This window comes from Rhinopithecus roxellana, chromosome 14, assembly GCF_007565055.1.
Source record: "Rhinopithecus roxellana isolate Shanxi Qingling chromosome 14, ASM756505v1, whole genome shotgun sequence".
Taxonomy (NCBI): domain Eukaryota; kingdom Metazoa; phylum Chordata; class Mammalia; order Primates; family Cercopithecidae; genus Rhinopithecus; species Rhinopithecus roxellana.
Window position 1 is genome coordinate 103,434,710 of NC_044562.1, and position 26,756 is coordinate 103,461,465.

Sequence of the window (26,756 nt, forward strand, 5' to 3'; positions counted from 1 at the left end):
CTCCCTATATTACTATAATCTTCATACCATTTCAAGCTGAAAGCTCCCAAGGCAAAAGTCTTGTAGAATGGCTGAGCTATAAAATATCCAATGAGGCTAGGCCTGGTGGCTCATGCCTGTAATCCTAGCACTTTGGGAGATCGTGACAGGCAGATCACCAGGTCAGGAGTTCGAGACCAGCCTGGTCAGCATGGTGAAACCCCGTCTCTACTAAAAATACAAAAAAATTAGCCGTGGTGGCCCATGCCTGTAGTCCCAGCTACTCGGGAGACTGAGGCAGGAGAACTGCTTGAACCCAGGAGGCAGAGGTTGCAGTGAGCTGAGATCGCACCACTGCACTACAGCCCAGGTGACAGAGTAAGACTCCGTCTTTAAAAAAAAAAAAAAAAAAAAAATCCAAAGACATCATCTAGTCTATACAGTAGAAATCAGGAAATGAATACAGTAACCAGAAATCACAAATGGGAGAGAAATAACCTGAAACCGTGAAACCAGGTACAAATTAAAGCAAAATCAAAATCATCTCTCTATGGTGATACAGCTATACAATGACAACAAAAATGTATTCTACTAGGTAGTGAAATATGTTGTTTCTTATGAAGTGAAAGTTTTCCTTTTCTATAAAACAGAATGGTGCACTTTTCAAAAACTAGGTTTTGTCATTCTACTGTCTACTTTTGGTAAGCATTTTCCTTCTAATAACTCAGGCTCCGGTATTTACAACAGTAGGGAATAGAAAATTACCACAGGCAGGTAAGAATGCAACTGAGTAAAAAGAGGGGGAAATGTACAATGAGTAAGAGAAAAGTACAACTATCATAATTTTTATTATTATTATTATTTACTCTGTTGTCCCTAAGTCATTATGCCCTTCATAGGCATTCAGTCTTCTGAAGGGAAGAGCCCGTGCAATCACTGGCAACAGCTTAAAAAGCAGCACTGAGAGGCTGCCCAGTGGAGACCACTGCCCCGCTCTGGTGGCATACTTTCAGGGTACTCAACCCAGACAATATCCCACGGAGAACCACCTTGAGTCTGTGTTGTAAGAAAATCAGTCCCACCTGCTTAGGTTTTAAATGAATCTGATAATTAGAGAACTTCCCAAATGATAAAATGAACTGAAAAATTACAAGTAAAATTATGCAAGTTTAAGATAGGAAACCCAAAGATCAATGTGCCAAATCAGCAATGTAACCAGTAAATCAAACATGTAAGACAATGTCGAAGGTAGGGAAAGAAAAGACACAGATTGGATCTTTGATCATAGCATCCCATACATTTGGAATATTGAGATTAAGTTGCAACGTCTTAATTTCCCATATTAGATAGAGATATCTTCTTCTGTCTTCTTTCCCATATACTCTTTCTACCAAAAATGGTATCGGATGTCATAGATCCATCATATCCTTGACTTTATATTTAAAACTTTAAACATCTCATTACTTTTCACAATTTTTATTTTTTCTCTTATTTCATCAGAATGTGATTAATTTGAAGGACAGTTCCACTGTAACTGAAAATTTATCACCAATCCCCTTCTGTTCTAAAGAACTTGAACAAAATTGTTTAACATAATTGCATATCAAAATAGAAATTTAGCATTCACAAGTGGCAAAGACCTTTCCTCCCAAAAGAAGACCTATCACAATTAAAATATTCAAACAAACTGACACAGGTTAACTATCATATACCTATGGAAAATTTATGTCCCTTTTACTTACCTGAGAACCCTCGAGACTAGATTTGAGGCCTCTCAGGAGCACCCTATTTTTCACAGAGTTTAATACATACTCAGAATAATCACACTACAATGACAACTAGAAAGAATATGCTCTAATTAGTCTGCTTTTAACCTGACCCCTTTCTTAATTTCCTATCGTATAAGTATTAGAGTATATGAGTAGAATGATTAGGAACTATATTTAATAAAATTATAACCTCACAAGAGCAGCAAATAAGAAAAACGTTAAAGCCATCTTGTAATTCTGCTTTGTTTCCAAAGCAAAATCACTATTATTTGTAGTTAAGCTAAGAAATAAAACAATTAAAATTTCTTGACCCTTCTCTACTTCTTAAGAGAAAATGCCCAAATTAATCTACTAATGTTTAGAAAGGCTCTTCATAAATGTACACAGGATTACATCAGATACTCAAGAGTCAAAGAAAAAAAAGGTAACCAGAATATTCATGAGCATATAAATACTGTCAATACAGCTAAGCTAAAGAACTCAAGGAATATAAAGAAAACCTATAAAAAATTTTTGTAAAGGTCTGCTCATTTGCATACTACTATACCAGTGCTTACAGAAAAATTAAAGCTTGTATTTATGACAGATGTGACACATATAAATAAAGACTAATTGTACACATTAGTTTATGATGGTTCACTACATGGCAGGATTGCTCTAGCAGATATAGAATAAAAATAAAACAATAATCTGTAATTTATTTTAAAACATTATTATAGTACCTTCATCTTCAGTGTATCCAAGTTCTTTAAAAATGTATGTCTGATAAGCATAACTCCTTTGCTCAGCAATCTCTAATTGCTTCCCAAATCACTCAGAAGAGAACTTTCTACAGGGCCCTGCAAGATCTATACTGTGGTAACCTCTCTAGTATTATTGCCTTCAAATTAAAGACTGGGAGAGAAAATGGAATACCTAGGTAAGGCATTAAAAAAGTACTAAAAAATAAACTCAAATGAATTTCTGACTTTGGTGGCTCTTCTAAAAAGTACTAAAGAAAAATGTTAATGGCATTTAATGTTATTTAGTGTTATTCCACGACTTGTTCTTTTGCTTTAGTTTTATGTTTGTATACTAAAAAGAGAACGTTATAAAGCTGAAGTTCCTTTTGCCTCCCTCCCTTTTCATGAATTTGTTGTGAGTTATCTAGACCTGCGCTGTACAATATGGTAGCCACTAGCTAGATGTGACCATATAAATTTAAATAAAATTAGAAGTTCAGTTTTCAGTTAGACAAGGTACATCTCGTGGGCTCAACAGGTACATGTGATTCTTTAAATTTAAGTAATGTAACATTTAGAATTCAGTTCTCCAGCTGCTCCAGTCACATTTCCAGTACTTAACATGTGGGTTAGTGGCTACTGTATTGAACGGTGCAGATATGGACACTTCCATCACAGCAGAAAGTTGTACTAGACAGTGCTTCTGTAGAACAACTTGTAATATTTTTACTCTGGAGTTATATAACCCTAAAAAAAGGTGTTACTTTATGTTTTTTAAATTGACATGCTTCCATGTTGTATGTATCTTTTTACAACTGAATTTTTCTCTTACTATGTTTATAAGATGTATTATGCATATTGGTATATAAAACCTAGTTCATTCATTTTAGCTGCTGCATTAATTTCATCATAACACATTTAGACATTTAAATATTTTGCAATTTTTAATATTGCAAATAATGCTTTAACAATATTCTTCAATATGTCTCCTGATATTGACATATAAAAGTTTCTCTAAAGTGAATAAATGGAATTATTGAGTAACAGAAGTTTGCTCATTTTCAACTTTACTAGATATTGTCAAATTGCTCTCCAAAGTGACTTTAACCATTTACCACATATGGTGTGTCCATTTAACATATATTTATTGTCTGTTATTTGCCAGGTAATGATCTAAGCACTGAGCTGTAATTCCTAACCAACATCACACTCACACAAATACATACACACACACATGCACACAGCTTACATGAGAATTACTGCTTTCCTAAATTTTCATTAACACTTAATTCAACAGTTTTTTTTTTTTTAAACTAATCTAATAGTTGTTTTAGTTTTCATTTCCCTGATATAAAATGACACTGAGTATCTTTTCATAATTTTTTTTTGGCCATTCTTATTTCACATTCTTTTGTTAAACGAGGTCTTTTTTTGTCTTACTTATCTATGGTTCTGCTGAATGAAGCACATGGTGTTGCAGATTAATGTGTTGCTAGCATCTTGTCTCCATCTTTGCTTGTCTTATAAGTTTGTTTCTGTTGTCTTTTGGGGACAAGAATTAGTAATACCATCTTGAGATAGTCAAATTATGAATCTTTTGAGTTGTGCTTTCCTATATTGAGGTCATAAAGACATAAAAATTTCTGCCCCCAAAAACTGGGGGATTGGGGAAGGGTATCTGCTATGCACCTGACTAGTTCATATTGGAGATTATTTAATCCTTATAAAGAACCATCTGGGTAGGTATTATCAACCTCATTTTAAACATACGGTAACTGAACTTTAAAATGTCTTTTTTGTAGTAAAAATATAAAATTTCCCACTTGTACTGTTTTTAAGTAACAATTCAGTGGCATTAGGTACATTAACACTGTCGCACAACCAACACCACCATCTCCAACACCAGTTCCAGAACTTTTTTCATCATCCCAAACGGAAACTCTACCCATTAAACAATAACTCCCTATTCTCTCCTCTTCCCAGCTCCTGGCAACTACCATTCTACTTTCTATCATTATGAATCTGATACTCTAGGTACCTCATGTAAGTGGAATCATATAACATTTGTCCTTTTGTGTCTGGCTTATTTCACTTAGCAAAATATCTTTTAGGTTCACTCATGTTGTAGCATATGTCAGAATATCATTCCTTTAAAGTTAATAATATTCCATTGTATGTACAATCAGCCCTCCATATCAACAGGTTCGCCATCCACAGATTTAACCAACCATAGACAGAAAATACCAGAGGGAAAAAAACAATAAAAAGTAACAATACAACAATAAAAAACAAAAATGTTTTAAATATATGTATTTACATAGCATTTACATTGTATTAAGGATAAGTAATTTATAGATGATTTAATGTATGCGAGAGACCGTGTCTAGGTTATATGCAAATACTACGCCATTTTATCTAAGCGACTTGAGCAGCCACAGATTTTGGTATCAGCAAAGGTCCGAGAATCAATCCCCCAAGGATACTAAGGAATGAGTGTATATGCATTTTATTTATCCATTCATTTGTTAAGGGACATCTAGATTGTTTCCACCCCTCGGCTATTATAAATAATGCTGCTAAGAATATTGGTGCACAAACATCTGTTGGAGTCTCTGCCTTCAATTATTTTGGGCACATACCCAGAAGTAGAATTGCTGGATTATATGGTAATCCTATGTTTAATCTTTTAAGGAACAATACTGTTATCCATATTATCTGTACCATTTTACATTTCTATCATCAATGTACAAGAGTTCCAATTTCTCCAATCCTCACCAATACTTATTTTGTTGTTGTTGTTGTTTTTTAATTTGGATAATAGCCATTCAAATGGGCATATCTTCAAAAATTATAAAGTGTGGACTGGGCATGGTGGCTCTTGCCTATAATCCCAGCACTTTGGGAGGCCAAGGTGGGCGGATCAATTGAGGTCAGGAATTCGAGACCAGCCTGGCCAACATAGTGAAACCCCGTCTCTACAAAAAATACAAAAATTAGCCGGGTATGGTGGTGGGCACCTGTAATCCCAGATACTCAGGAGGCTGAGGCAGGAGAATCTCTTGAATCCAGGAGGTGCAGGTTGCAGTTAGCCAAGATCATGCCACTGCACTACAGCCTGGGTGACGGAGCAAGACTCCATCTTTAAAAAAAAAAAAAATGTTATAAAGTTTGATTTCATATTTAGATATTCAATCCATTTGATACAAATATTTTTTGTATAGAATAAGGCTGGAATCTAATTTTAGTTTTTCCCCTTACTGGCTACCACTTGCTTCAGCATCATCTAATGAACAGGCCTCTCCTTCTCCACTATTTTAATGTCACTTATATTACAAACCAAGTTCCCATATATTGATGGATGTATTTCTGGGTTTTTGATTATACTGGTCTACCTGATTATCTCTGCAACAATATATTACTACTTCAGTCATATAGCATTAAAATATATTTTGAAATCTGGTAGAGCAAATTTCTTTTTCCTTTTTACGAATTTCTTTGCTATTCTTGAACTATTTTTTCCTATATGAATTCTAGAGTCAGTTTGCCTATTTCCATGAAAATTCTGGTTGATATTTTTATTGAAACTGCATTGAATGTATGATTAGTTGGAAAGAATTGGCATGTGGTGATACAAAGACTCCTCATCCATGAAAACAGTATTATATTTTCATTTATGTCAGTTATTTTTTCCATTGCTATGCTAAATTAATTCTCTCTACCAAACATTAGACCAAAACCCGAGACAAACAATTGAAACAACATTTCTGGTCCAATAACCACAATAAGAAACCAGAAAAAGTTATCAGTGAATATACAAAAAATCCATACACTGTGAGGATTTGGGAGTTATAACAAAATACATCCTACTCAATTCATGAATTTCGTTTTTTAAATCTAGCCACCTAAAATAATTCTTCAAAATGTACACTATATCTCACCACATTCAGGAAGCCTTCTGGGATCACTTACCCACAGTATTTTGCCTTATTTTTGCATCTGAAATTAATGAGGTCTGTACCACAGACACAAAGTGACAACTTATAGGCATTATATAGCCTGCTGCACATGTGCTTAGTTTGGCCTACACAGTGTTTGTTTGTTTGTTTTTAAAGAGACCAAAAAAATTAGGGTATTTTACACAAAAATCACATGATTTTTAACTTTGCTTAAAACTTGCAGGTTGTGTGTCATTTTCACTTAGAGACCTGGCAAAAAAGGCTCCATGATCATGATGTTGTTTATTACCAGGGCAGACAAATCACACACTGATTCTTAAAGCTTCCACCTAAAAGTGATCTATTAATCAATCACATTCCATTGGTCAAAGCAAAATCATGGTAATGCTAACTTCAAAGATGACAGAAAAATATAATCCTGTTATATGCCTGGAAGGTTGAAAGTCACAAATATTCATGTAATTGATGACTTTGCCTTTAATCTGTTCCCCTTTACCTATTCTCCAAACTACCACTAGAATTACTTTTCAAAAACACAGATCAAATTATCTCACAAGTCTACCGGAAAGAAAAAAAAAAATCTTCACATCTGAAAAAAAAAAAAAGAAAGAAAGAAAGAAAGAAAATCTTCATGAAACTACAACACCTAGGGGAAAAAAGTAAAAACACTAAGTATGGCATTCAAAGCCTTTCATAACCAACCTCAGAGTCCTTTACAAGCTTCTTTTGCCAGTATTTTCTTATGTATTTATTCTCTAGCCTTTTGAATATGCCTTGACACATATTTCAAAATTCAGCTCAAATATCATCTCCTCAATTTAGTCTCATTTTTCCCAAGTTAGTCTTATTTTTCCCAAAAGAAGTTAAACTAACCTCCACTGTACTTACAAATCACATTATTTCCAATAAGCATTAGCTTTCACTGATTCAAAGTAGTTAATGTGTAGTAGGCACTTAAAACATGATTGCTTGTGTGTCTATTATAATGTAAGGCTCTGGATTAGGCATTGATATTCTTGTTCATCTTGGAATTCGTTATAGTATATAATACCTGATACACAGAAACTCCAAATATTGACTTAACAAATTAAAACTGAAGACAAGTTACTAAATGCCACTGTCATTTTGCTGAAGTTCCACCTACTTTCAAGCTTATATTGACTATTTCCAAAGCTAAAATGAACCCAGAGAGAAACCAAAATTTTTTAAAAACTGCAGAATATGCTTTGGCTATTCTCATCTCTTGGGCTCTGTTTCCACTGCTTTTGGAAATCGTTTAGATGCCAAGACCTAGGTGGAGTTTGTTACAAAGACAACGAAGTAGCCAAATTATAGTAATATATGTTTTTAATATAATAATCTCACACCTTTTAGTAATTTCAAGTTTGTAAGTACTTTAACAAAGAAAATCTAAAAATACATTTAAAACATAAAGCTGTTACTTTACAAATTTTAATAGTACTAATAAAACATCTTTATTTCTGCTTCAAACTACTGGTAAGTTAAACTGAAATAGAGGACTGAGGACAAATTTAATTATTTTAGCTTATCACTATTCAAATATTAACTTTTTTTCTTTTTTTTTTTTTTTTTTTGAGACATAGTCTCACTCTGTCACCCAGGCTTGAGTGCAGTGGTACAATCTTGGCTCACTGCAACCTCCACCTCCTGGGTTCAAGTGATTCTCCTGCTTCAGCCTCCTAAGTAGCTAGGATTACAGATGTGCACCACCACACTCAGGTGATTTTTGTACTTTTAGTAGAGTTGGGTTTCCCCATGTTGGCCAGGCTAGTCCTGAACTCCTAGCCTTATGTGATCTGCCCCCTTGGTCTCCCAAAGTGCTGAGATTACAGGCGTGAGCCACCAGGCCTGGACAATATTAACATTTTAAAATGTGATATTAAAAAATATAAAACTTAGTTGTTTTGTAGGAATGGATACCATAATGAGAAACAGGAAAAGACAGCACGATAAAAACAAATGGAAGAGAAAGTTTTAAGATAGTAAGTGTGGAATATTGAAGTTTAGTTAAAAGAGAACTAAAAATAGGCCAATAGACTTGGCAGTTTAAAAAATTCCAATACAGTAATACAGGAGTTGGCCAGAATGCATTCTCATGAGAGTGAACAGAAGTAATTAAGTAGATTATGGAGTTTAAGCTATTATTTCAGGAATTCTAGAAATAAATGGAAGAAAAGGTTTTATGGCAGTATATAGTAGAGTTTTCTTTTTTGGATACAGGAGACTTAAACATCTTTGTAGGCAGAGAAAGGAGTCAATGGAGATCTGCAACGTGTCAAGAGAACGAGATCTGAGAACAAGGAAGGAATAGCCTTGGAAAAGAGAAAAGTCACCTCCTATTTAGAGAAAATTAAGAGACTAGAATGAATGGGGACTTCGATTATTTACAAGTTCCTTTTTTACCTACTAGCCCTACTACAACTCCCAAATAAAACAACTAAGGCCAAGTGGCTTCAAAAACAATGAAACATCAGTATCAACTGTGATTATAATACTGATATTCCTATATTACTACTATGAATTCCTCCATTAAAAAACAAACCAGGCCAGGAGCAATGGCTCACATCTGTAATCCAAGCACTTTGGGAGGCTGCAGTGGGCAGATCACTTGAGATCAGGAGTTCAAGACCAGCCCAGCCAACATGGTGAAACCCCGTCTCTACTAAAAATAAAAAAAATTAGCTGTGCGTGGTGGCTCATGCCTGTAATCCCAGCTACTTGTGAGGCTGAGGCAAGAGAATCACTTGTATCCAGGGGGGTGAGACTACAGTGAGCTGAGATCATGCCACTGCACTCCAGACTGGGCAACAAAGCAAGTCTCTGACTCAAAATAATAATAATGATAACATAATCAATTAGCAAATAGAGCAAAGCCCAAAGACCTTTTTACTACTATTGGGTTATATTAAAGGCATTGGGACTCAAGGTGGGATCATGTCTCTTGGAAACGGCACAAAAATCAGTATCAAATAATAGTACAAGAAAAATTCAAATGCACAAAAATCAGTATCAAATAATAGTACAAGAAAAATTCAAATGAAATATTGAATTGTTTCTACAAATAATAAAGTCAAGGCTGAAAACAAGTCTTTGTTGCAAAATAATCTGGTTTTTATCCTGAGTTTCTGGCACAAAGCCTCAAAAACCCTTGGAGTTTCTTTTGTTATGCTAACACAGTGACTCAGTGCACACCCCTACATAGCTTGAGGATGAGGACTGATCACCATAAAGACCAACGTGGTAAATACAGGGCTAAGACTTTGAGCCAGGCCCATTTCCAAGGAGGGAAGTAAGGACGGAGATTTTGAATTTTGAGTTTGATTACCCAATGATTTAATCAATCAAGCTCATGTATGCCGAGTCCCAATAAAAACTCTGGACACCAAAGCTATACCAGGTGGAGCTCCCTGGCTGGTAAACTCATTGATGTGCAGGGACGGTGACATGCCCTAATTCCATGAAGAGAGGGCACAGGAGCTCTTCATCTCCTCCCAGACCCCATCCTGTGTGTCTTCATTTCACTGGTCCTTCTAATCTGTATTCCTGGATAACAAAACTGTAATAATAAGTGCAGCACTTTCTTGAGTTCTGTCAGTTGTTCTAGTGAATTATCAAACCTGAGGAGGTTGTGAGGAACTCCAAATTTATAGTCAGGTCAAAGTGTCAGTCAGAAGTGTGGATGGCTTGGGGACACAGGAAGTATAGCTGGCATGTGAAGTAAGGGTAGTTCTGTGGAGAAGTGAGCCTTTAACTTGCAGAGTCGGACACTAACCACCAGGTTTGCGTCAACCAGGAGTGCAACAGAATGTCTTCAAGACAGTAAAGTAGCAACTGTTTGGAGACTGATATAAAAAAAGTAAGTCTTGGACATTTCTTTCATCAAAGTTAGGTTATTCGTATAGATCATGATTTAAGGTGGCCTATTCACTCATAAAATGTCCATGGTTCTTGTTCTTCAATCAAGGAAATAAAATAACCTTAAGGGACTCTCAATCATATGAGGCCCTTACCTGTTCTGCTCCTGCCTACTGCCACATTTTAAGAGGGCCATCTACAAACTTACCAGCAAGTGACCTGCTCCTTATTTGGGAGGGAATTCTGCCTTTTCCATTAAATGGTAAGATAACATTTCCCACTGATTTCTTGAGAGAAGGGTCAATTTGTATCTCCTTTTCTCTACTACTATTGGTGCCTTGCCTTATCTAATGAAAAGATAGCTATTATCAATCCAAACATCTTTGACTTCTTATTAAAAATAAATAATAGTCTGGGAGTGGCGGCTCACACCTGTAATCCCAGTACTTTGGGAGGCCAAGGCAGGTGGATCACCTGAAGTCAAGGAGTTCAAGACCAGCCTGGCCAACATGGTGAAACTTGGTCTCTACTAAAAATTCAAAACTTAGCCAGGTGCGGTGGTGAACGCGTGTAATCCCAGCTACTCAGGAGGCTGAGGCAGAAGAATCACTTGAACCCAGGAGGCAAAGGGTATAGTGAACCGAGATCATGCCACTGCATTCCAGCCTGGGTGACAGAGCAAGACTCCATCTCAAAAATAATTATAATAAATAATAAACAACATATTCTTATTAGGCAAAAAATACACTTAACATTTCATGTTGCAAAAGTAACATGATAGGTATTTGTCAAATTATTCATGTAACAAGATAAAACAAAATTTTGGAGAAAAAGAAAATTAAACACCTAGTATAGGATAAGGGAGATACCATAAAAATAAGAGTTCCACAAATTATTTCTTTGAGTTTGTCATCTAATTGAGATGAAATGATTCTTAAGCAGATTTTTTAACTTCAAAAAAGAGTACAAACTAAGGACACAATGGCTGATTAATCAGAAACCAATAAGGTTACTGAGAAAACATCAAGTTTTTCACTTGATACAAAGGTTTAAAGTCGCCATTGACATATAATGTAGCTCAATTTGTGGTCAGTAAAACCATTATTTCATGTCCAGGGGTTTTCCAGCATGGATTTCCAAAATGGGTAATTTATTGTATCTATGCTTAAGGAAAGTTATTTTTGTATTTAAATTTGATACAACTTCCCTTAAGAATTCTAAGGCAACATCTTTAACTATAATTTGCAGGTAAATTTGCAGTATCTACACACAACCTCTGCTCACTTCTCACATTTTCACATGCCTGAACATTATTACTACTAATTTCAGAATAAATTAGAGAATTCTAGAAGCTCTCTAGAATGTTTACGAAAGAATGGGAACAGTTCAGGATCAAGTTCAAAGAGGCTTAGGCCTCTTGAGAGAATGAGTTATACAGGTGTTACAAAAATGAAGAATCATGAAGAAATAGGCTAACAGCAAAGAAACATGAGAAATCATCAAAACTAAAAGTAAATGAAAAAACTGAAATCCATCCAAGAATGCAATACAGAATCACAAAAAGATTCCAACTTTCTAAAAGTCATAAACCATGATAGAACTAATCAAACAGTTCTTATGAAAGTTCTTCTAAAACACTGAGAATTTCATGAAGTCTCAAACAAAAACTGCTTCTTATAGTAAACATAGATTACTTTGAAGAAAGATGAAGTCACTGATAGGAATAAAGAAATGTGGGAAAGCTGGAAACTAAAGAGATTTTAAAAGGGACTATAAAAATATTTCCAATATTTGGTCATAAAACAATACATTGCATACATAAAAGTCTTAGGAAGAGAAAAACACATAGTCATTTCTTTTGTTAATTAGTATTAACTCAACGTATGATTGCACAGAGCAAAAGTGTAGAACTCACAAGAGGCAGAAATTCTTGACCTGAAAGCATATAGACTATCCTGAGGCAGAAATCTAGAGGTCATTTGCTCAACAGCAAATGAAACAGGACAAACAATATTAAAACAACTGAAAGCTTATTTATTTCTAAAAAAGATTATAAAAGAAACCATTTATACCAAATTTAAAGGAAAGGAGAGAGATCACTTATTAATCCATCTATATATTATAATTATTAGCAGAAATTTGCCAGTGTTAAGACTGTACATACAAACATTCTATGGGTCAGTTTTCTGGATCTGGCAAACAGGATGACGTGCTTACTTTTTCTTGTGTTACATCTACAGTTTACATTGTAAATTCAGGAAGTTAAGCTATTTTGAGGGGTTTTTTTTTCCCTAAAAGACAACTTTGATAATCTCACATATCTCAAAATTTTAAACAAAGCAAATAACAGAAAATTCTTATTCCCAGGAGAAAAGTAAACTAAGACAGTAAATGTTTACCACATGTTATCTAGTGTTGCAAGATAGCAAACATCAATAAGGTAAGATTCTTACCATAAAGTTATCCATTAGGTGATTTTCTTGGGGATAATTTCTTTCTCTTTGGATAACTACAAAAAGGCTTGTAGTTTACACACAAGGAAATGCTCAAGAGACTATATACTAACCTGGCCTAGTCCAGGCATACCTCCTCCAAGTCTAAGAAGTCTGTCCATATTTCTAGAAAACAGAAACAAAGAAAAAACGTTCCTAAGCACAAAAGTGTTTATTCAATTGCTATCTATATAATTCACTTTCAGTCACTCAGTATGTCAAAAATATTGGTGGTAATTACAACACAACATCAGACTTCCTGTTAATTAACACCACATATTAATTCAAGAAGCTGTCTTCCATGCTAATTAACAGACCTTATTTTACTGCTTTGGTTTTGGGTTATCCCCAGTTTTAAAGACAAGCAATCTTAGCATACTTTCAAAACTTTGCTATCATTAAGTTAATTATATTTTCTTATTGTTATCTAATAAAATACCTGAATGCAGAAAAAGTGCCTGAAATGCTTATCATATCTATGATTGAATTTCCTTCAATTTGTCCAGAGTGTACAAATAAAAATCCTCACTTTTAAATTAAATTTTAACATCCTCATTAGTAAGTTCTGTGCTAATTAACTTACAGCTTGTCAGTTATCATCAAAACTACATGTGAAAGACATTGTGAGCAGATTATGGATCTCTGAATTAGCATCAAAGGCTTTTAAAAACTGAACTCATTATACTAAAAGAAATACTATAGCATAAACATTAAACGTATTAAGACAGTGTTCTAGAACCTACACAGATATTTTGTGTTATTTCAGATGTTGTAGAGATATACGACTTTTTCACTAAGCAAATTCAACTGTGCTTCTCAATTATAACTTCAGAGTTAACCAATACAAGGTGGATTTACTATACCAATCTGATTTAGTTTTAATGTTTGGAGTAACTACAGAAGATATTCTTCAAGCTTGAAAACCTCAGAGAAGTAATTAAGAAATATCAAGTGTACTTATATGGTCTTAAATAACAAAAAGAAGTAACCAAATTTTTAAAATTAATAGCAGTACAACTAAGTAATTTAAAAATGACAACAAAGCAATTTTTTCTACTTGAAAATTGCTATGTCCTTAAATAAAATTCCTTTTTCCTAAGTGTATGCTTTAGAAAATGGTATTATTACAAATTATATTCTAAATTAAATGCTAAGATTCATTTCATCCTTCATCCATGTTGTTTTACGAGTTCGAATTGCTATATAAACTAAAACTCAATAATGTGCTTTATATATTACCCACCACCAATCACATTTGTTGAATCCTGGTAACAATTTAACAATGTTAATATTGCAAACTTTATTCAAGTCCACATACAGAAAAGAACTTTACTCAAGTGCACATACAGAAAAGAACACAAACGATATAGCCATAGACTCTTCAAAGTGAACACATCCATGTAACCATCACCCAGTTCAAGAAACAGAACATTATCGGCACCTCAGAAACACCACCCAAGCCCCTCTTCCAGTCTATTCTACCCTGAAAAGGTAAAAATTCAACTTCCAACAGCAGAGATTAGTTCAGCTGTTTTTGAATTTTATATAAACAGAATCATATATTTTTTGTATCTGGACTGTTTCATGTAACATGTTTATGAAACTCACAATTTTAACAATTTCTTTTTAAAATGAAAAGGCATATAAGAAAACATGGTAATACAGACAAAATTTCCACTTCACAATCTTAACGCATCCTCCTAATACCAACACTTACAAATAAAATCTCCATCAAATACTCATTGAAATTCCTCAAATCAAATATGGCATTCAACACACAGCACTTTTTAAAGGCTGTAAACTGGGTGTGGCGGGGGGAGATCCTGTATATTTTATAATATTAAAGCAATTCTCTAGAATAAGTTACCAAAGAAGAAAAAAATTTCTTTTGGACCATTTCAACCTTACAAACTTAAAGAACCAACAGAAAAAACAAACAACATACAGTATACATTAGAATATATATATTTATTCTAGGCCAAAACTGATTCCCAGCTGTGTTCAGTTTATCTATTCCTCTGTGTAGTTTCTCATGACTTTACACAGACTCCAGATGCTGTGAATATACATGAGTGATGGAAGAAGCAGAAAGAAAGAAAATCTGGCAGGTCAAATTTGTTTCTGTAGCAAAATTAGATGTCGCAGCAAAGAGGAAACATATTTAACAAATTAAAACATTTAAGCTGAGATAACCAGGTTTAATAAAAATACTAACATTTGGGAATGAAGTATATTGATATATATTCTAAATCACACCACTTTTCAAAATCTGGTTATCTATCAAACATATTCATAATTTGACATCTGTTAAAAATAATACATTTTCATGCTATCTCTCTATCCACCCCTAAAAGAATAATTAAAAGTAAAATACATTTTTAAACCTTACCTGGTCAATCAACTACAACTCTTAAGGTTTTAACCTTCAATTTGTTGAGTTTAACAAATTTCTTCTTAAAGAAAGCTCTTGCTAATTCTAGCAGGCACAATTTCCCCAAGTATATTTTATTTTTTCTTTCTCTCCTGAAAAAAGTAAACAAAATAAAATATAATTATTTTGATAATTTAAGGAGAAAAACTTCATACCAAAATCTTTAAAAGAATCAACATTCCTAAAAATGAAGTAGAAATCAAAACTGTTTCTTAATAATCATTTTCTGAGAATACAGAATGATCTACCTTACAGGGAGCTACAGAGCACAGTGAGTAACCCTGTATCCAAATTTTATGTGTATGTTTCTCTCGTGAACACTAACGTTGAAGACAGACATTTCAAAACTTTTAGTCTTTCCAGACATCTTTCAAAGAACAAAACATGCCGGGCGCGGTGGCTCACGCCTGTAATCCCAGCACTTTGGGAGGCCAAGGCGGGCAGATCACCTGAGGTCAGGAGTTTGAGACCAGCCTGGCCAATATGGTAAAACACTTTCTCTACTAAAAATACAAAAAAAATCAGCCAGGCGTGGTGGCGGGCACCTGTAATCCCAGCTACTCTGGGAGCTGAGGCAGGAGAATCACTTGAATCCCAGAGGCAGATTGCAATGAGCCAAGAATGCGCCATTGCACTCCAGCCTGGGCAACAAGACTGAAACTTGGTCTCAAAAAAAAAAAAGAATAAAATAAAAATGTACTTATTTTTTAAATAGGACAGTTCATTCTATCATGTAATTACTATATAGGTTAATTGTACATTATTACAAATCTATCAAATATTATGGAATATTAGTGGTTATTTTTCTTATACCCTGAAAATTTGCTATTTTATCATACTAGGAGGCATTAGTAGTCCATCATTTCTTAATTATTCCCAAAACTGCCAAAAACACTAAAATGACTGGAATATGGAAAAATGATAAGAACTGTCTAAAATAATGCAATAGTGAAAAAAAATTATAGTTATTACATCATCCTTTCATTCTTATTGTGTTGTCCAAAGCACTGATCCATCTTTCGAAAAGATACAGAACACTAGAGACTTCATCTTTGTAGTCTTTTTTTCAGTCTTCATTTAGCACAGTTAAGAAATTAGAATTTTTCATTTTAATAATGGCAAAAGGAAAAAAAGCAACAAAGAAAATGTTTCACATTACTACAAAATCAAAGATGAATGTGAAGGAGACAGATTATAGCATTCTAGTCTCTAATGATGACAATAAAATTGACGGTACAAGCCAGGATTTACTAACTTCAGTACTACTGAGATTCAGAACCAGATAATCTGTTGTTGTTCGTGGGGCTGTCTTGTGCACTATAGGATGCTTAACATCATCCCCAGCTCCACTAGACAACAGCAGCACCTATCCAGTTGTGACAATCAAAAATGTCTTCAAGCTTTACCAAATGTCCCTGGGGGACAAATGTTTGAAGTTATTTTTGATTGTCTCAAAAATCACTCACAATTGAGAACCACTGATATAAACAAAATCTCAGACTGTACCTTGAGATGATAATAGCCTAGATTAATTTTCTCAAACTTAAGAACCAATGAGTGCTGGGAACAGTTTGGCAGTTCCCCAAAAAGTTAAACATAGAATTACCACTTGATCCAGCAACTCCACTCATCAGTATATACCCCATAAAACCGAAAACAAATACTCAAAATAAGTTCATGTACATGCATGTTTACACCATCACTATTCACAATAGCCGAAAGGTGGAAACAGTCCAAATGTCTACCAAAGAATGAATGGATAAACAAATTCTACTATAAACACATAAAGGAATATTGTAATATGAAATTCTGTTTAGCTATAAAAAGGAATGAAGTACTACTGGTACACGTTACAAGTTAGCTGAACCTCAAAATATCACACTATGTAAAAGAAGCCAGGCACAAAAGGTCACATGTTATGTGATTCCATGTATATGAAGTATCCAATAAATGCACAGAGACAGAATGCAGACTGGTGGTTATCAGTGGGTGGGGAAGGGAGGAAAATGGAGAAACTGCTAAATGGCTAAGAGATTTTTTACCTTGGAATGACAGAAATGTTCTGGAACTAAATTGAGGTGGTAATGGCACACTGTGAATGGACGAAATGATACTAAACTGTTCAATTTAAAATGGTTAGTTTTATATTATGTGAATTTCTCCTCAACAGATTATTTTTTAAAGGGTCAGTGAGTTGACAATATATTTCTAAAACCAAAAAAGTGACATTCTTACTCAGTTACTTATTCAACAAGAAAGGACTTCATCACACAAAATTTTGCAATGAGAACCTGTTTTCTAAAGAGATGTGTGACGTATTTTTTGATGTCTTATGATGTTAATACAGTTCACACATGGAAAAATGCTCAAGTGTACACAAATGTGGATAAAAGGAAATGGATAATGTAGAAATTTTAAAAATCATTGGACTAATTCTAAATGGTGCCTATAAATCTAAAAATATAAATGTTTGCAATTATGAAGGAAAGATGGCATCCTATCTTCAACAAAATTATGAGCTCTCAATGTTTTCAAAAGCAAAGTAATTGGGAGGATGAAAAAAATTCTGGATATGGATGGTGGTGACAGTTACATAATACTGTGAATATACTTAATGTCACTAAACTGTACACCAGAAAGTTAGAATAGTAAATTTTATGTGATGTATATTTTCACATAGACACACACACAGAATAGCAAATACAAGAACCAGAAGTAATAGGCTAGAGCCTACTAGAAATGTATTTGACATATAGAAATGATCTATACAAGACAAGTATGTTCTAGGTTCATGCATGATGGCTGATGAGCAGTTCATTCAAACTATGATGCCCATTCAAAAGATGACATATGAAGATATATGTACCTTCAAAACCAAGAAAATACAGAATACACATTTGTATTTAGGCCGGGCGTGGTGGCTCACGCCTGTAGTCCCAGCAATTTGGGAGGCCAATGCAGGCAGATCACTTGAGGTCAGCAGCTCAAGACCAGCCTGGCCAACAAGGCAAAACCCTGTCTCTACTAAAAATACAAAAATTAGCCAGAAATGGTGGCATGCGCCTGTAATCCCAGCTACTGGGGAGGCTGAGGTAGGAGGACCGCTTGAACCCAGGAGGTGGAGGTTGCAGTGCACCAAAGTGGTACCACTACACTCCAGCCCAGGTGACACAGCAAGACTCCATCTCAAAAATTAATTAATTAATTAATATAAAAATTTGTATTTGCTATGTTTAAGCTTTACTAACATTTCTAATATAGTTGTTTTTCACTATCCTTTTATGGTCTACTGGGCCTAGATGGTAAATGGCGATGACTAATGACTATTTTGTCTGGTACATGAGAGTCAAGTACTATGACTCCACAGTCAGAGTGCCAGATTCAAATACTGGCTCTAACACTTACAAGTTCTATGTCCTTGAGTCAATCACCTCTCTCCTCCTCAGTTTCCTCATCTGCAAAATAGAGATATATATCTCACAGAGCCATTTAAAAGATTAGCAAAAACAATGGACCCAAAAAAAAACATTTAATACAATGCTTGGCATATAGAAAGCATATAATAAACACTAGCTACTTCATCAGCAACCCCATCCTGAGCATGGCTACCAACACAGATCCTTCTTCCTCACATAGTTTGCCACTTACTGGGTTTCAAAATGCTGGGCGTATTTCACATGACTAAATCACATTGGAGACAGGGATTTGCATTTCGCAGAATTTAGCAGAAAGATTCACAAAGTGAATGTGTTATACTTAACATAAAAGGGAACACTTTCAATTCTTAGAAATAAAAGCAATATTTTCTTAATCCAGTCTGTCACAGATGGACATTTGGGTTGATTCCAAGTCTTTGCTATTGTGAATAGTGCTGCAATAAACATACGTGTGCATGTGTCTTTGTAGTAGAATAATTTATAATCCTTTGGGTATATACCCAGTAGTGGGATGGCTGGGTCATATGGTACATCTAGTTCTAGATCCTTGAGGAATTGCCATACTGTTTTCCATAATGGTTGAACTAGTTTACAATCCCACCAACAGTGTAAAAGTGTTCCTATTTCTCCACATCCTCTCCAACAACTGTTGTTTCCTGATTTTTTAATGATTGCCATTCTAACTGGTGTGAGATGGTATCTCATTGTGGTTTTGATTTGCATTTCTCTGATGGCGAGTGATGATGAGCATTTTTTCATGTGTCTGTTGGCTGTATGAATGTCTTCTTTTGAGAAATGTCTGTTCATATCCTTTGCCCACTTTTGGATGGGGTTGTTTGTTTTTTTCTTGTATATTTGTTTGAGTTCTTTGTAGATTCTGGATATTAGCCCTTTGTCAGATGAGTAGATTGCAAAAATTTTCTCCCATTCTGTAGGTTGCCTGTTCACTCTGATGGTAGTTTCTTTTGCTGTGCAGAAGCTCTTTAGTTTAATTAGATCCCATTTGTCAATTTTGGCTTTTGCTGCCGTTGCTCTTGGTGTTTTAGACATGAAGTCCTTGCCCATGCCTATGTCCTGAATGGTACTACCTAGATTTTCTTCTAGGGTTTTTATGGTATTAGGTCTAACATTTAAGTCTCTAATCCATCTTGAATTAATCTTCGTATAAGGAGTAAGGAAAGGATCCAGTTTCAGCTTTCTACTTATGGCTAGCCAATTTTTCCAGCATCATTTATTAAATAGGGAATCCTTTCCCCATTTCTTGTTTCTCTCAGGTTTGTCAAAGATCAGATGGCTGTAGATGTGTGGTATTATTTCTGAGGACTCTGTTCTGTTCCATTGGTCTATATCTCTGTTTTGGTACCAGTACCATGCTGTTTTGGTTACTGTAGCCTTGTAGTATAGTTTGAAGTCAGGTAGCGTGATGCCTCCAGCTTTGTCCTTTTGACTTAGGATTGTCTTGGCAATGGGGGCTCTTTTTTGATTCCATATGAACTTTAAAGCAGTTTTTTCCAATTCTGTGAAGAAACTCATTGGTAGCATTGAATCTATAAATAACCTTGGGCAGTATGGCCATTTTCACGATATTGAGTCTTCCTATCCATGAGCATGGTATGTTCTTCCATTTGTTTGTGTTCTCTTTGATTTCACTGAGCAGTGGTTTGTAGTTCTCCTTGAAGAGGTCCTTTACATCCCTTGTAAGTTGGATTCCTAGGTATTTTATTCTCTTTGAAGCAATTGTGAATGGAAGTTCATTCATGATTTGGCTCTCTGCTTGTCTGTTACTGGTGTATAAGAATGCTTGTGATTTTTGCACATTAATTTTGTATCCTGAGACTTTGCTGAACATATACACCATGGAATACTATGCAGCCATAAAAAAAGGATGAGTTTGCGTCCTTTGTAGGGACATGGATGCAGCTGAAAACCATCATTCTTAGCAAACTGTCACAAGAAGAGAAAACCAAACACCGCATGTTCTCACTCATAGGTGGGAACTGAACAATGAGATCACTTGGACTCGGGAAGGGGAACATCACACATTGAGGCCTACCATGGGGAGGGGGGAGGGGGGAGGGATTGCATTGGGGAGTTATACATGATATAAATGATGAATTGATGGGTGCTGACGAGTTGATGGGTGCAGCACACCAACATGGCACAAATATACATATGTAACAAACCTGCACGTTATGCACATGTACCCTAGAACTTAGAGTATAATAAAAAGAAAAAAAGAAATTTTGGCATTAAAATACTCATTAAAAAAAAAAAAGAAATAAAAGCAATAAAAAGGTTGATGGATCTAAACCAAGTTTTTACAGTATCAAAAAGCAGAAGACTCAAAAGCTCATTCATGACATAATTAACTTTATGGAAAATATTGTCAGACAATATGAATAAAGTGTTTATACCTAACATAATGTCATACATACAATAATATTTAGAATCGTAATTGGTAAAAATAGTACAAAAAAGATATCAGTACTTTCCAAAGTTGATTACTTTCCACTTTTTCTTTCTCTCTTAATCTCTGATTAGAACCTGATATTGCTAGATCATGTCCATGCTGGATTTAAAATAAATCAATTTTTGGCCAGGTGCAGTGGCTCATGCCCATAATCCCAGCACTTTGGGAGGCCAAGGGGGGCGGATCACTTGAGGTCAGGGGTTCAAGACCAGCCTGGCCAATGTGGCAAAACCCCATCTCTATTGAAAACAAAAATTAGCCGGGTACGGTGCCAGATGCCTATAATCCCAGCAACTCAGGAGGCTGAGGCAGGAGAATCACTTGAACCCAGAAGGTGAAAGTTACAGTGAGCCGAGATCGCACCACTGCACTCCAGCCTGGGTGACAGAACAATACTCCGTCTCAAAAAAAAAAAAAATTACTTTTCAGACTGATGCTCAATCCTTTTTAAGCTATTCCATATTTGTTATCTTACTATATTTCTAATTCCTCTGCTTTCTGATTTGTGCAAAGTAGTTAAAACTTTATACTCTCACTTTCTTAAGGACTTTTTTCCAGTGGAAGATCTTGAGTGAGTCAACATTAAATCTAATTATATAAACAGGATTTTGAAAACAAGATTTCCACAACTTAGAAGAGTGCAAATGGTGGCTGGGCACAGTGGCTCACACCTATAATCCCAGCACTTTGGGAGGCCGAGGCGGGTGGATCACCTAAGGTCAGGAGTTTGAGACCAGCCTGGCCAACATGACAAAACCTGGTCTCTACTAAAAATACAAAAATTAGCCGGGCGTGATGGCAGGCACCTGTAACCCCAGCTAGGCTGGCTGAGGCAGGCAGAATGGCTTGAACCTGGAAGGCGAAGGCTGCAGTGAGCCAAGATTGCGCCACTGCACTCCAGCCTGGGCAACAGAGCAAAGTTTCATCTCAAGAAAAAAAAAAAAGGAAGAGTGAGAACGGACTCATCATAAATAATCTATTATGGAGTCTTCCAATTTCAGCATTTGAGTACAGTCATCCATCTGTATCTGTGGGGAATTGGTTCTAGGACACCAAAATCATGGATACACAAGTCTCTGATATAAAATTGCATAGTACCCTATTTGCATATAACCTATGCACATCCTCCCATATACTTTAATATCATTTTTAGATTACTTATAATAACTAATACAATGTAAATACAATAGAAATAGTAATACTATATTGCTTAGGGAATAATGAAAAAAAATGTCTACACATGTTCAATATAGACGCAACTTTTTTTTTCCCCTTTTATGAGACAGCATCTCACTCTGTTGACCAGGCTGGAATGTAGTGTTGCAATTACGGCTCACTGCAACCTCCACCTCCAAGGTTCAAACGATCCTCCTTCCTCAGCCTCTCCAGTAGCTGGGATTACAGGCACATGCCACCATTTCTGGCTAATTTTTGTATTTTTGTATTTTTAGTAGACAAGGGGTTTCACCATGTTGGCCAGGCTGGAACTCCTGACCTCAGATGATCCACCTCCCTCAGCCCCTCAAAGTGCTGGGATTACAGGCGTGAGCCACCGTGCCTGGCCTAGATGCAACTTTTTTTCAAGTATTTTCAATTTGTGATTGGTTGAATCTACAGATGCGGAACCCACAGATATGGAGGGCTGACTCAAGAAATTTAGTGGCATGTACTGACAGAATTTATAATCTACTGGGGGAGGTGGGTAGAAGTCTGACATAAATCCATAAAAAATATGTAAAGGGAAAGGACAGCAGTATAGAGTGAAAAAGGCTCTTGAACCAGTTGACTTTGATTTGAATCCTGGCTTCACCACCTACTCACTATATGACACTAATTTTTATCTTCTTCTAGACTCTAGACCTCATTTATAAAGTGGGGATAATACCTACTTTGCAAGTCTGTTGTAAAAATATGTTCAAAGCAACTTATAGTGTCTGGAACATTCAAGGTACTCAATAAATGTCGTTGCTATTCTTATTGTTATAATTGTTGTTATTATCATTTTAGAACTAGCAGAGATTATTTAATCCAGTTCTCCCATTTCACAAATAAGGTCACCAAAGTACCACACACAAAGCAGAATATGAAATGTCAAAATGACTGCAACAAACAGGGAATATGACAAGTTCCTGAGCAAGAAATCACATGGATATTCAGGCAAGGCTTTCACAGGTGGACACTGAATTATTAAATGAACATTACTACAAAATTAAAAATTAAAAAAGCATAATTGCTTCTTGTTACTGAAATAAGAGGACTAGATTAAATAATCTCTTCCACTTCTAAGATAGTAACAATAAAAACAGCAATCATAACTTTTATTTTCATACATAGGGTTCACAAACTATATACTAACAAGTACCTGGCCAGTATAAAAATAAGATAGACCCACGTCAAAAAGATTAAAATCCAGCTTTTTTTTTTTTTTTTTTTTGAGACAAAGTCTCACTCTGTTGCCCAAGCTGGAGTGCAGTGGCGCCATCTCAGCCCACTGCAACCTCCACCTCCCATGTTCTACCTCCAGCCTCCCGAGGTAGTTGGGACTACCGGCACGTGCCACCATGCCCGGCTGATTTTTTTGTACTTTTAGTAGAGACACGGTTTCACTATGTTAGCCAGGCTAGTCTTGGCCAGGCTGGATCACCTCATGATCCGCCCGCCTCAGCCTACCAAAGTGCTGGGATTACAGTTGTGAGCCACCGCACCCGGCCTAAAATCCATCCAGCTTTTTAATTAAAATGGCAATATATTATTTACCAAGCACTTCAGGCTGAAAAAAACAAACAAACAAACAAACAAAACCAAACTCCCAAAGTCAACAGGTGCAGCATCAATGAAAGATCATAACTTGAAACCTTTCTTCCCTTGGCAAGATTTAGGGACAAATTCAAGACAACATGCAGTCTTTTTCACTAAATAGCACTTCACTAAACACACCTTAACTGTAGTTAATTCAGAACCACTATATATCTTAACCTCTAAACTTCAAATGAGTCAGCTGGTAGGTAGCCTTACGTGACAGGAAGGCCACCATTATATTAATCATCTGCACTAAAACTGTGTTCACGTTTTTGTTATTTCAACAGTATCAGTGCATGTCTTGCTGCTTTTCTCAAACGCATTAAGTCACTAGCACTAAAAACATACTTGTGACCAGTGGAACAAAATCACTTTCACACTAGAACTCTATTTTATGCTAATTTTTAAACCCTCTCCCCTGCCTTTCCATAAAATTTTTATCAACTTTTGGTTACCATTTATTTTCTCGAGAATTTTTCGTTCAGTCACTAGGTTTATAGACTCAAAAGTTTACATTCTTTTTCTTTTGACAGACACAGAGCTACATCCCCAGGAAAATTAAGTTGCAAGATGGAACATACGGTAGCAGATTTCTACTTAACACGAGAAATGTAATCAATTCACCAACAATTACTCAATTAGTATAATATTGAAAGTAAGTTAACAGGCACAGTAGCACACTTTGTTTTTAAGATATTCAAGGTCCAAAACCAGTGTATCTGCAGGACTTTTGTTTATTTTTTGGAGGAAGTTGAAAACCTAACACTAACAGAAAAAGGGTCAAGGCTTACAGGAAGGACAGGAGATAAACGTATTCAATGGGAAAGTTAATTCTACTCTCTCTCCCTTGTTTCCTCGGTCTGCTTTGAAGTTTTTCAAGACAGGAACAACTACGGATAGAGCACAGACAAACAGGCCATAAACAAGGATTCTCTCAGAGAGAAGAGGTTCCCATTATGTGAATTCGGCCAAGCAGAAAAGAATGGAGAAAGGAGACAACATGCACACCTGACCCTGCCAGAGATCCCTGAGAGCAGGCGAAGAGAATGAAGGAGCTCGGGCTCCTTCCTCGAGGCCCAGGCCTCCATTGGCAACTCAGCTGGGCAACGTGACTCAGGAAAGCACGGGGCTGGCAGCGGCCTAGCACAGCTGCCTCGCCGGACCTCCCAGGCCTGCCTTCTGGGTCTTACCTGAAGGCGGGCAGGAGCCGGATGCCGCGATCGGGACCCTTGTCTTGCCTCTGCGGTGACGTGAAGACAGAGGCAACAGCAGCAGCGGCGCAGACCCGACGCGGTTCTGACTCTGCGAACCGGCGATGAATCAGCCCGATTCCATTCAAAAGAGTTGCCCGGGCCTCTGCCGCGAAGCACTTCCGGGTTCACTGGTCTGCTTCGGCTTCCGTTCCCCGACGGCCAATTGGAGACGACGGGGAGACAGGCGGGTGTCCAGGAGAGCTGAGGACAGACGGCGCGGGCCGCCTGGCGTCTCCAGTCTTCGCCAGTACTATGAGGCGGAACTTAGCGCCCTGGCCGCTTGCGCCCTGCCGACGCCTCCTTTTTCTCTCCCTACCTCTGCGCTCTCCGGCCGCCGCTGAGATCTAGGACCGGGGCACATCCAGCCCGGGAGGCGACTGGCTAGGAAATGGAACTGTTAGTATTGCGAAGCCCAGATCCCCTTTCCTTTTGGTATTCACTACTATTATGGTGCTCCTCAAAAACGAAAATATTCATTTGAACTAGATTTAACTGGTTATCTGAGAAGAAAATGTTTTAAAAAGAAGGGGGATGATGTGATTAGAGGGGACCGGTAAGACGCCGTTTTCCGTAAGACCGCTTTATCCACCTCTTGTCATAATTGCTTTGCAAGGATTGGATTTCAGGAAAAACTAATGTTTCCCAAATGTTCAAACCACCTATTTTACTGCGAGTTTAGTTTACAGGGTTTAAAGAGTCATTTATTCACACTTCTCCATGTAATTATCAACAATCACGTTTTACTCATGACCTACTTTTTGCTAGGTTTTCAAAAAGCAAAGTTGCACAGGATATACTTGACAAGTTGATATTACACTCTAGGTCTAGGTACAGTCTCTGTTTAAGGCAGCTTCTTTACCACATTCCTCTCACTTTCTCAAATATGTTCCAAATAACAAGCATCTTTAAAGCATTCCTAAATCGAGAATGGCGATGAATCTACTGGACAGAGAGTGGGGAAAGATTACAGTGCCTGCATCCAAACTGATCTGAGTAGCACAATTGCATTAGACTTTTGCTTTAAGATATTCATACCTCTAAAAACACAAAGATTATTTTATTCATAGGTAATATTTGGATCCACATCTTTATGCTTCCCCCCTTAAACCTGTGCCTCTCTATTCATTTTTTGGGGGGAGGGGTGAATAACACCATCCTCCAAATAATTTTCCTAATCAGAAACTTAAGAAACACTTGCCTCTTTTTCACCTCTCCCCACTGGCCTCCCAATTAACCATTGTAGAAACCATGAAATGTGTAATCTCCATAACAGCTTTTCCAATCCACTACTTCCCCTTCTAAATACTCCCCACTTTGGCCTTAACTCAGACCTTCCTCACTTGTTTTTATTTTATTTTATTTTGTATGTATTTATTTATTAATGCATTTTTGAGTTAGGGTCTTGCTTTGTCACCCAGGCTGGAGTTCAGTGGCGCCATCTGGGCTCACTGCAACCTCCCCCTCCCTGGGCTCAAGCAACCCTCCCACCTTAAGCCTCCCAAGTAGCTAGGGCTACAGGTGCTTGCCACCATGCCCAGCTAATTTTTTATTTATGTTTTTATTTATTTATTT

General features: G+C 36.3%; 1 protein-coding gene across 3 annotated transcripts in view; it reads right to left on the bottom strand.

Moving 5' to 3' along the window:
* PSMD14 (proteasome 26S subunit, non-ATPase 14) overlaps positions 1 to 25,686 on the bottom strand; it is a 111,161-nt gene extending 85,475 nt beyond the window's left edge. The window contains exons 1-4 of one of the 3 annotated variants that reach the window (XM_030916642.1): positions 25,122 to 25,484; positions 18,631 to 18,680; positions 15,184 to 15,317; positions 12,869 to 12,920 (exon numbers count right to left, since the gene is read on the bottom strand). In XM_030916642.1, coding sequence (XP_030772502.1) covers positions 12,869 to 12,916 — 48 coding nt within the window. In that variant the 5' untranslated portion in view covers positions 12,917 to 12,920; positions 15,184 to 15,317; positions 18,631 to 18,680; positions 25,122 to 25,484. Of the gene's footprint in view, positions 1 to 12,868; positions 12,921 to 15,183; positions 15,318 to 18,630; positions 18,681 to 25,121 lie in introns of all 3 variants that reach the window. The other 2 variants (XM_010368002.1, XM_030916643.1) reach the window with 2 other exon arrangements.
* Between the last annotated feature and the right edge of the window lie 1,070 nt (positions 25,687 to 26,756).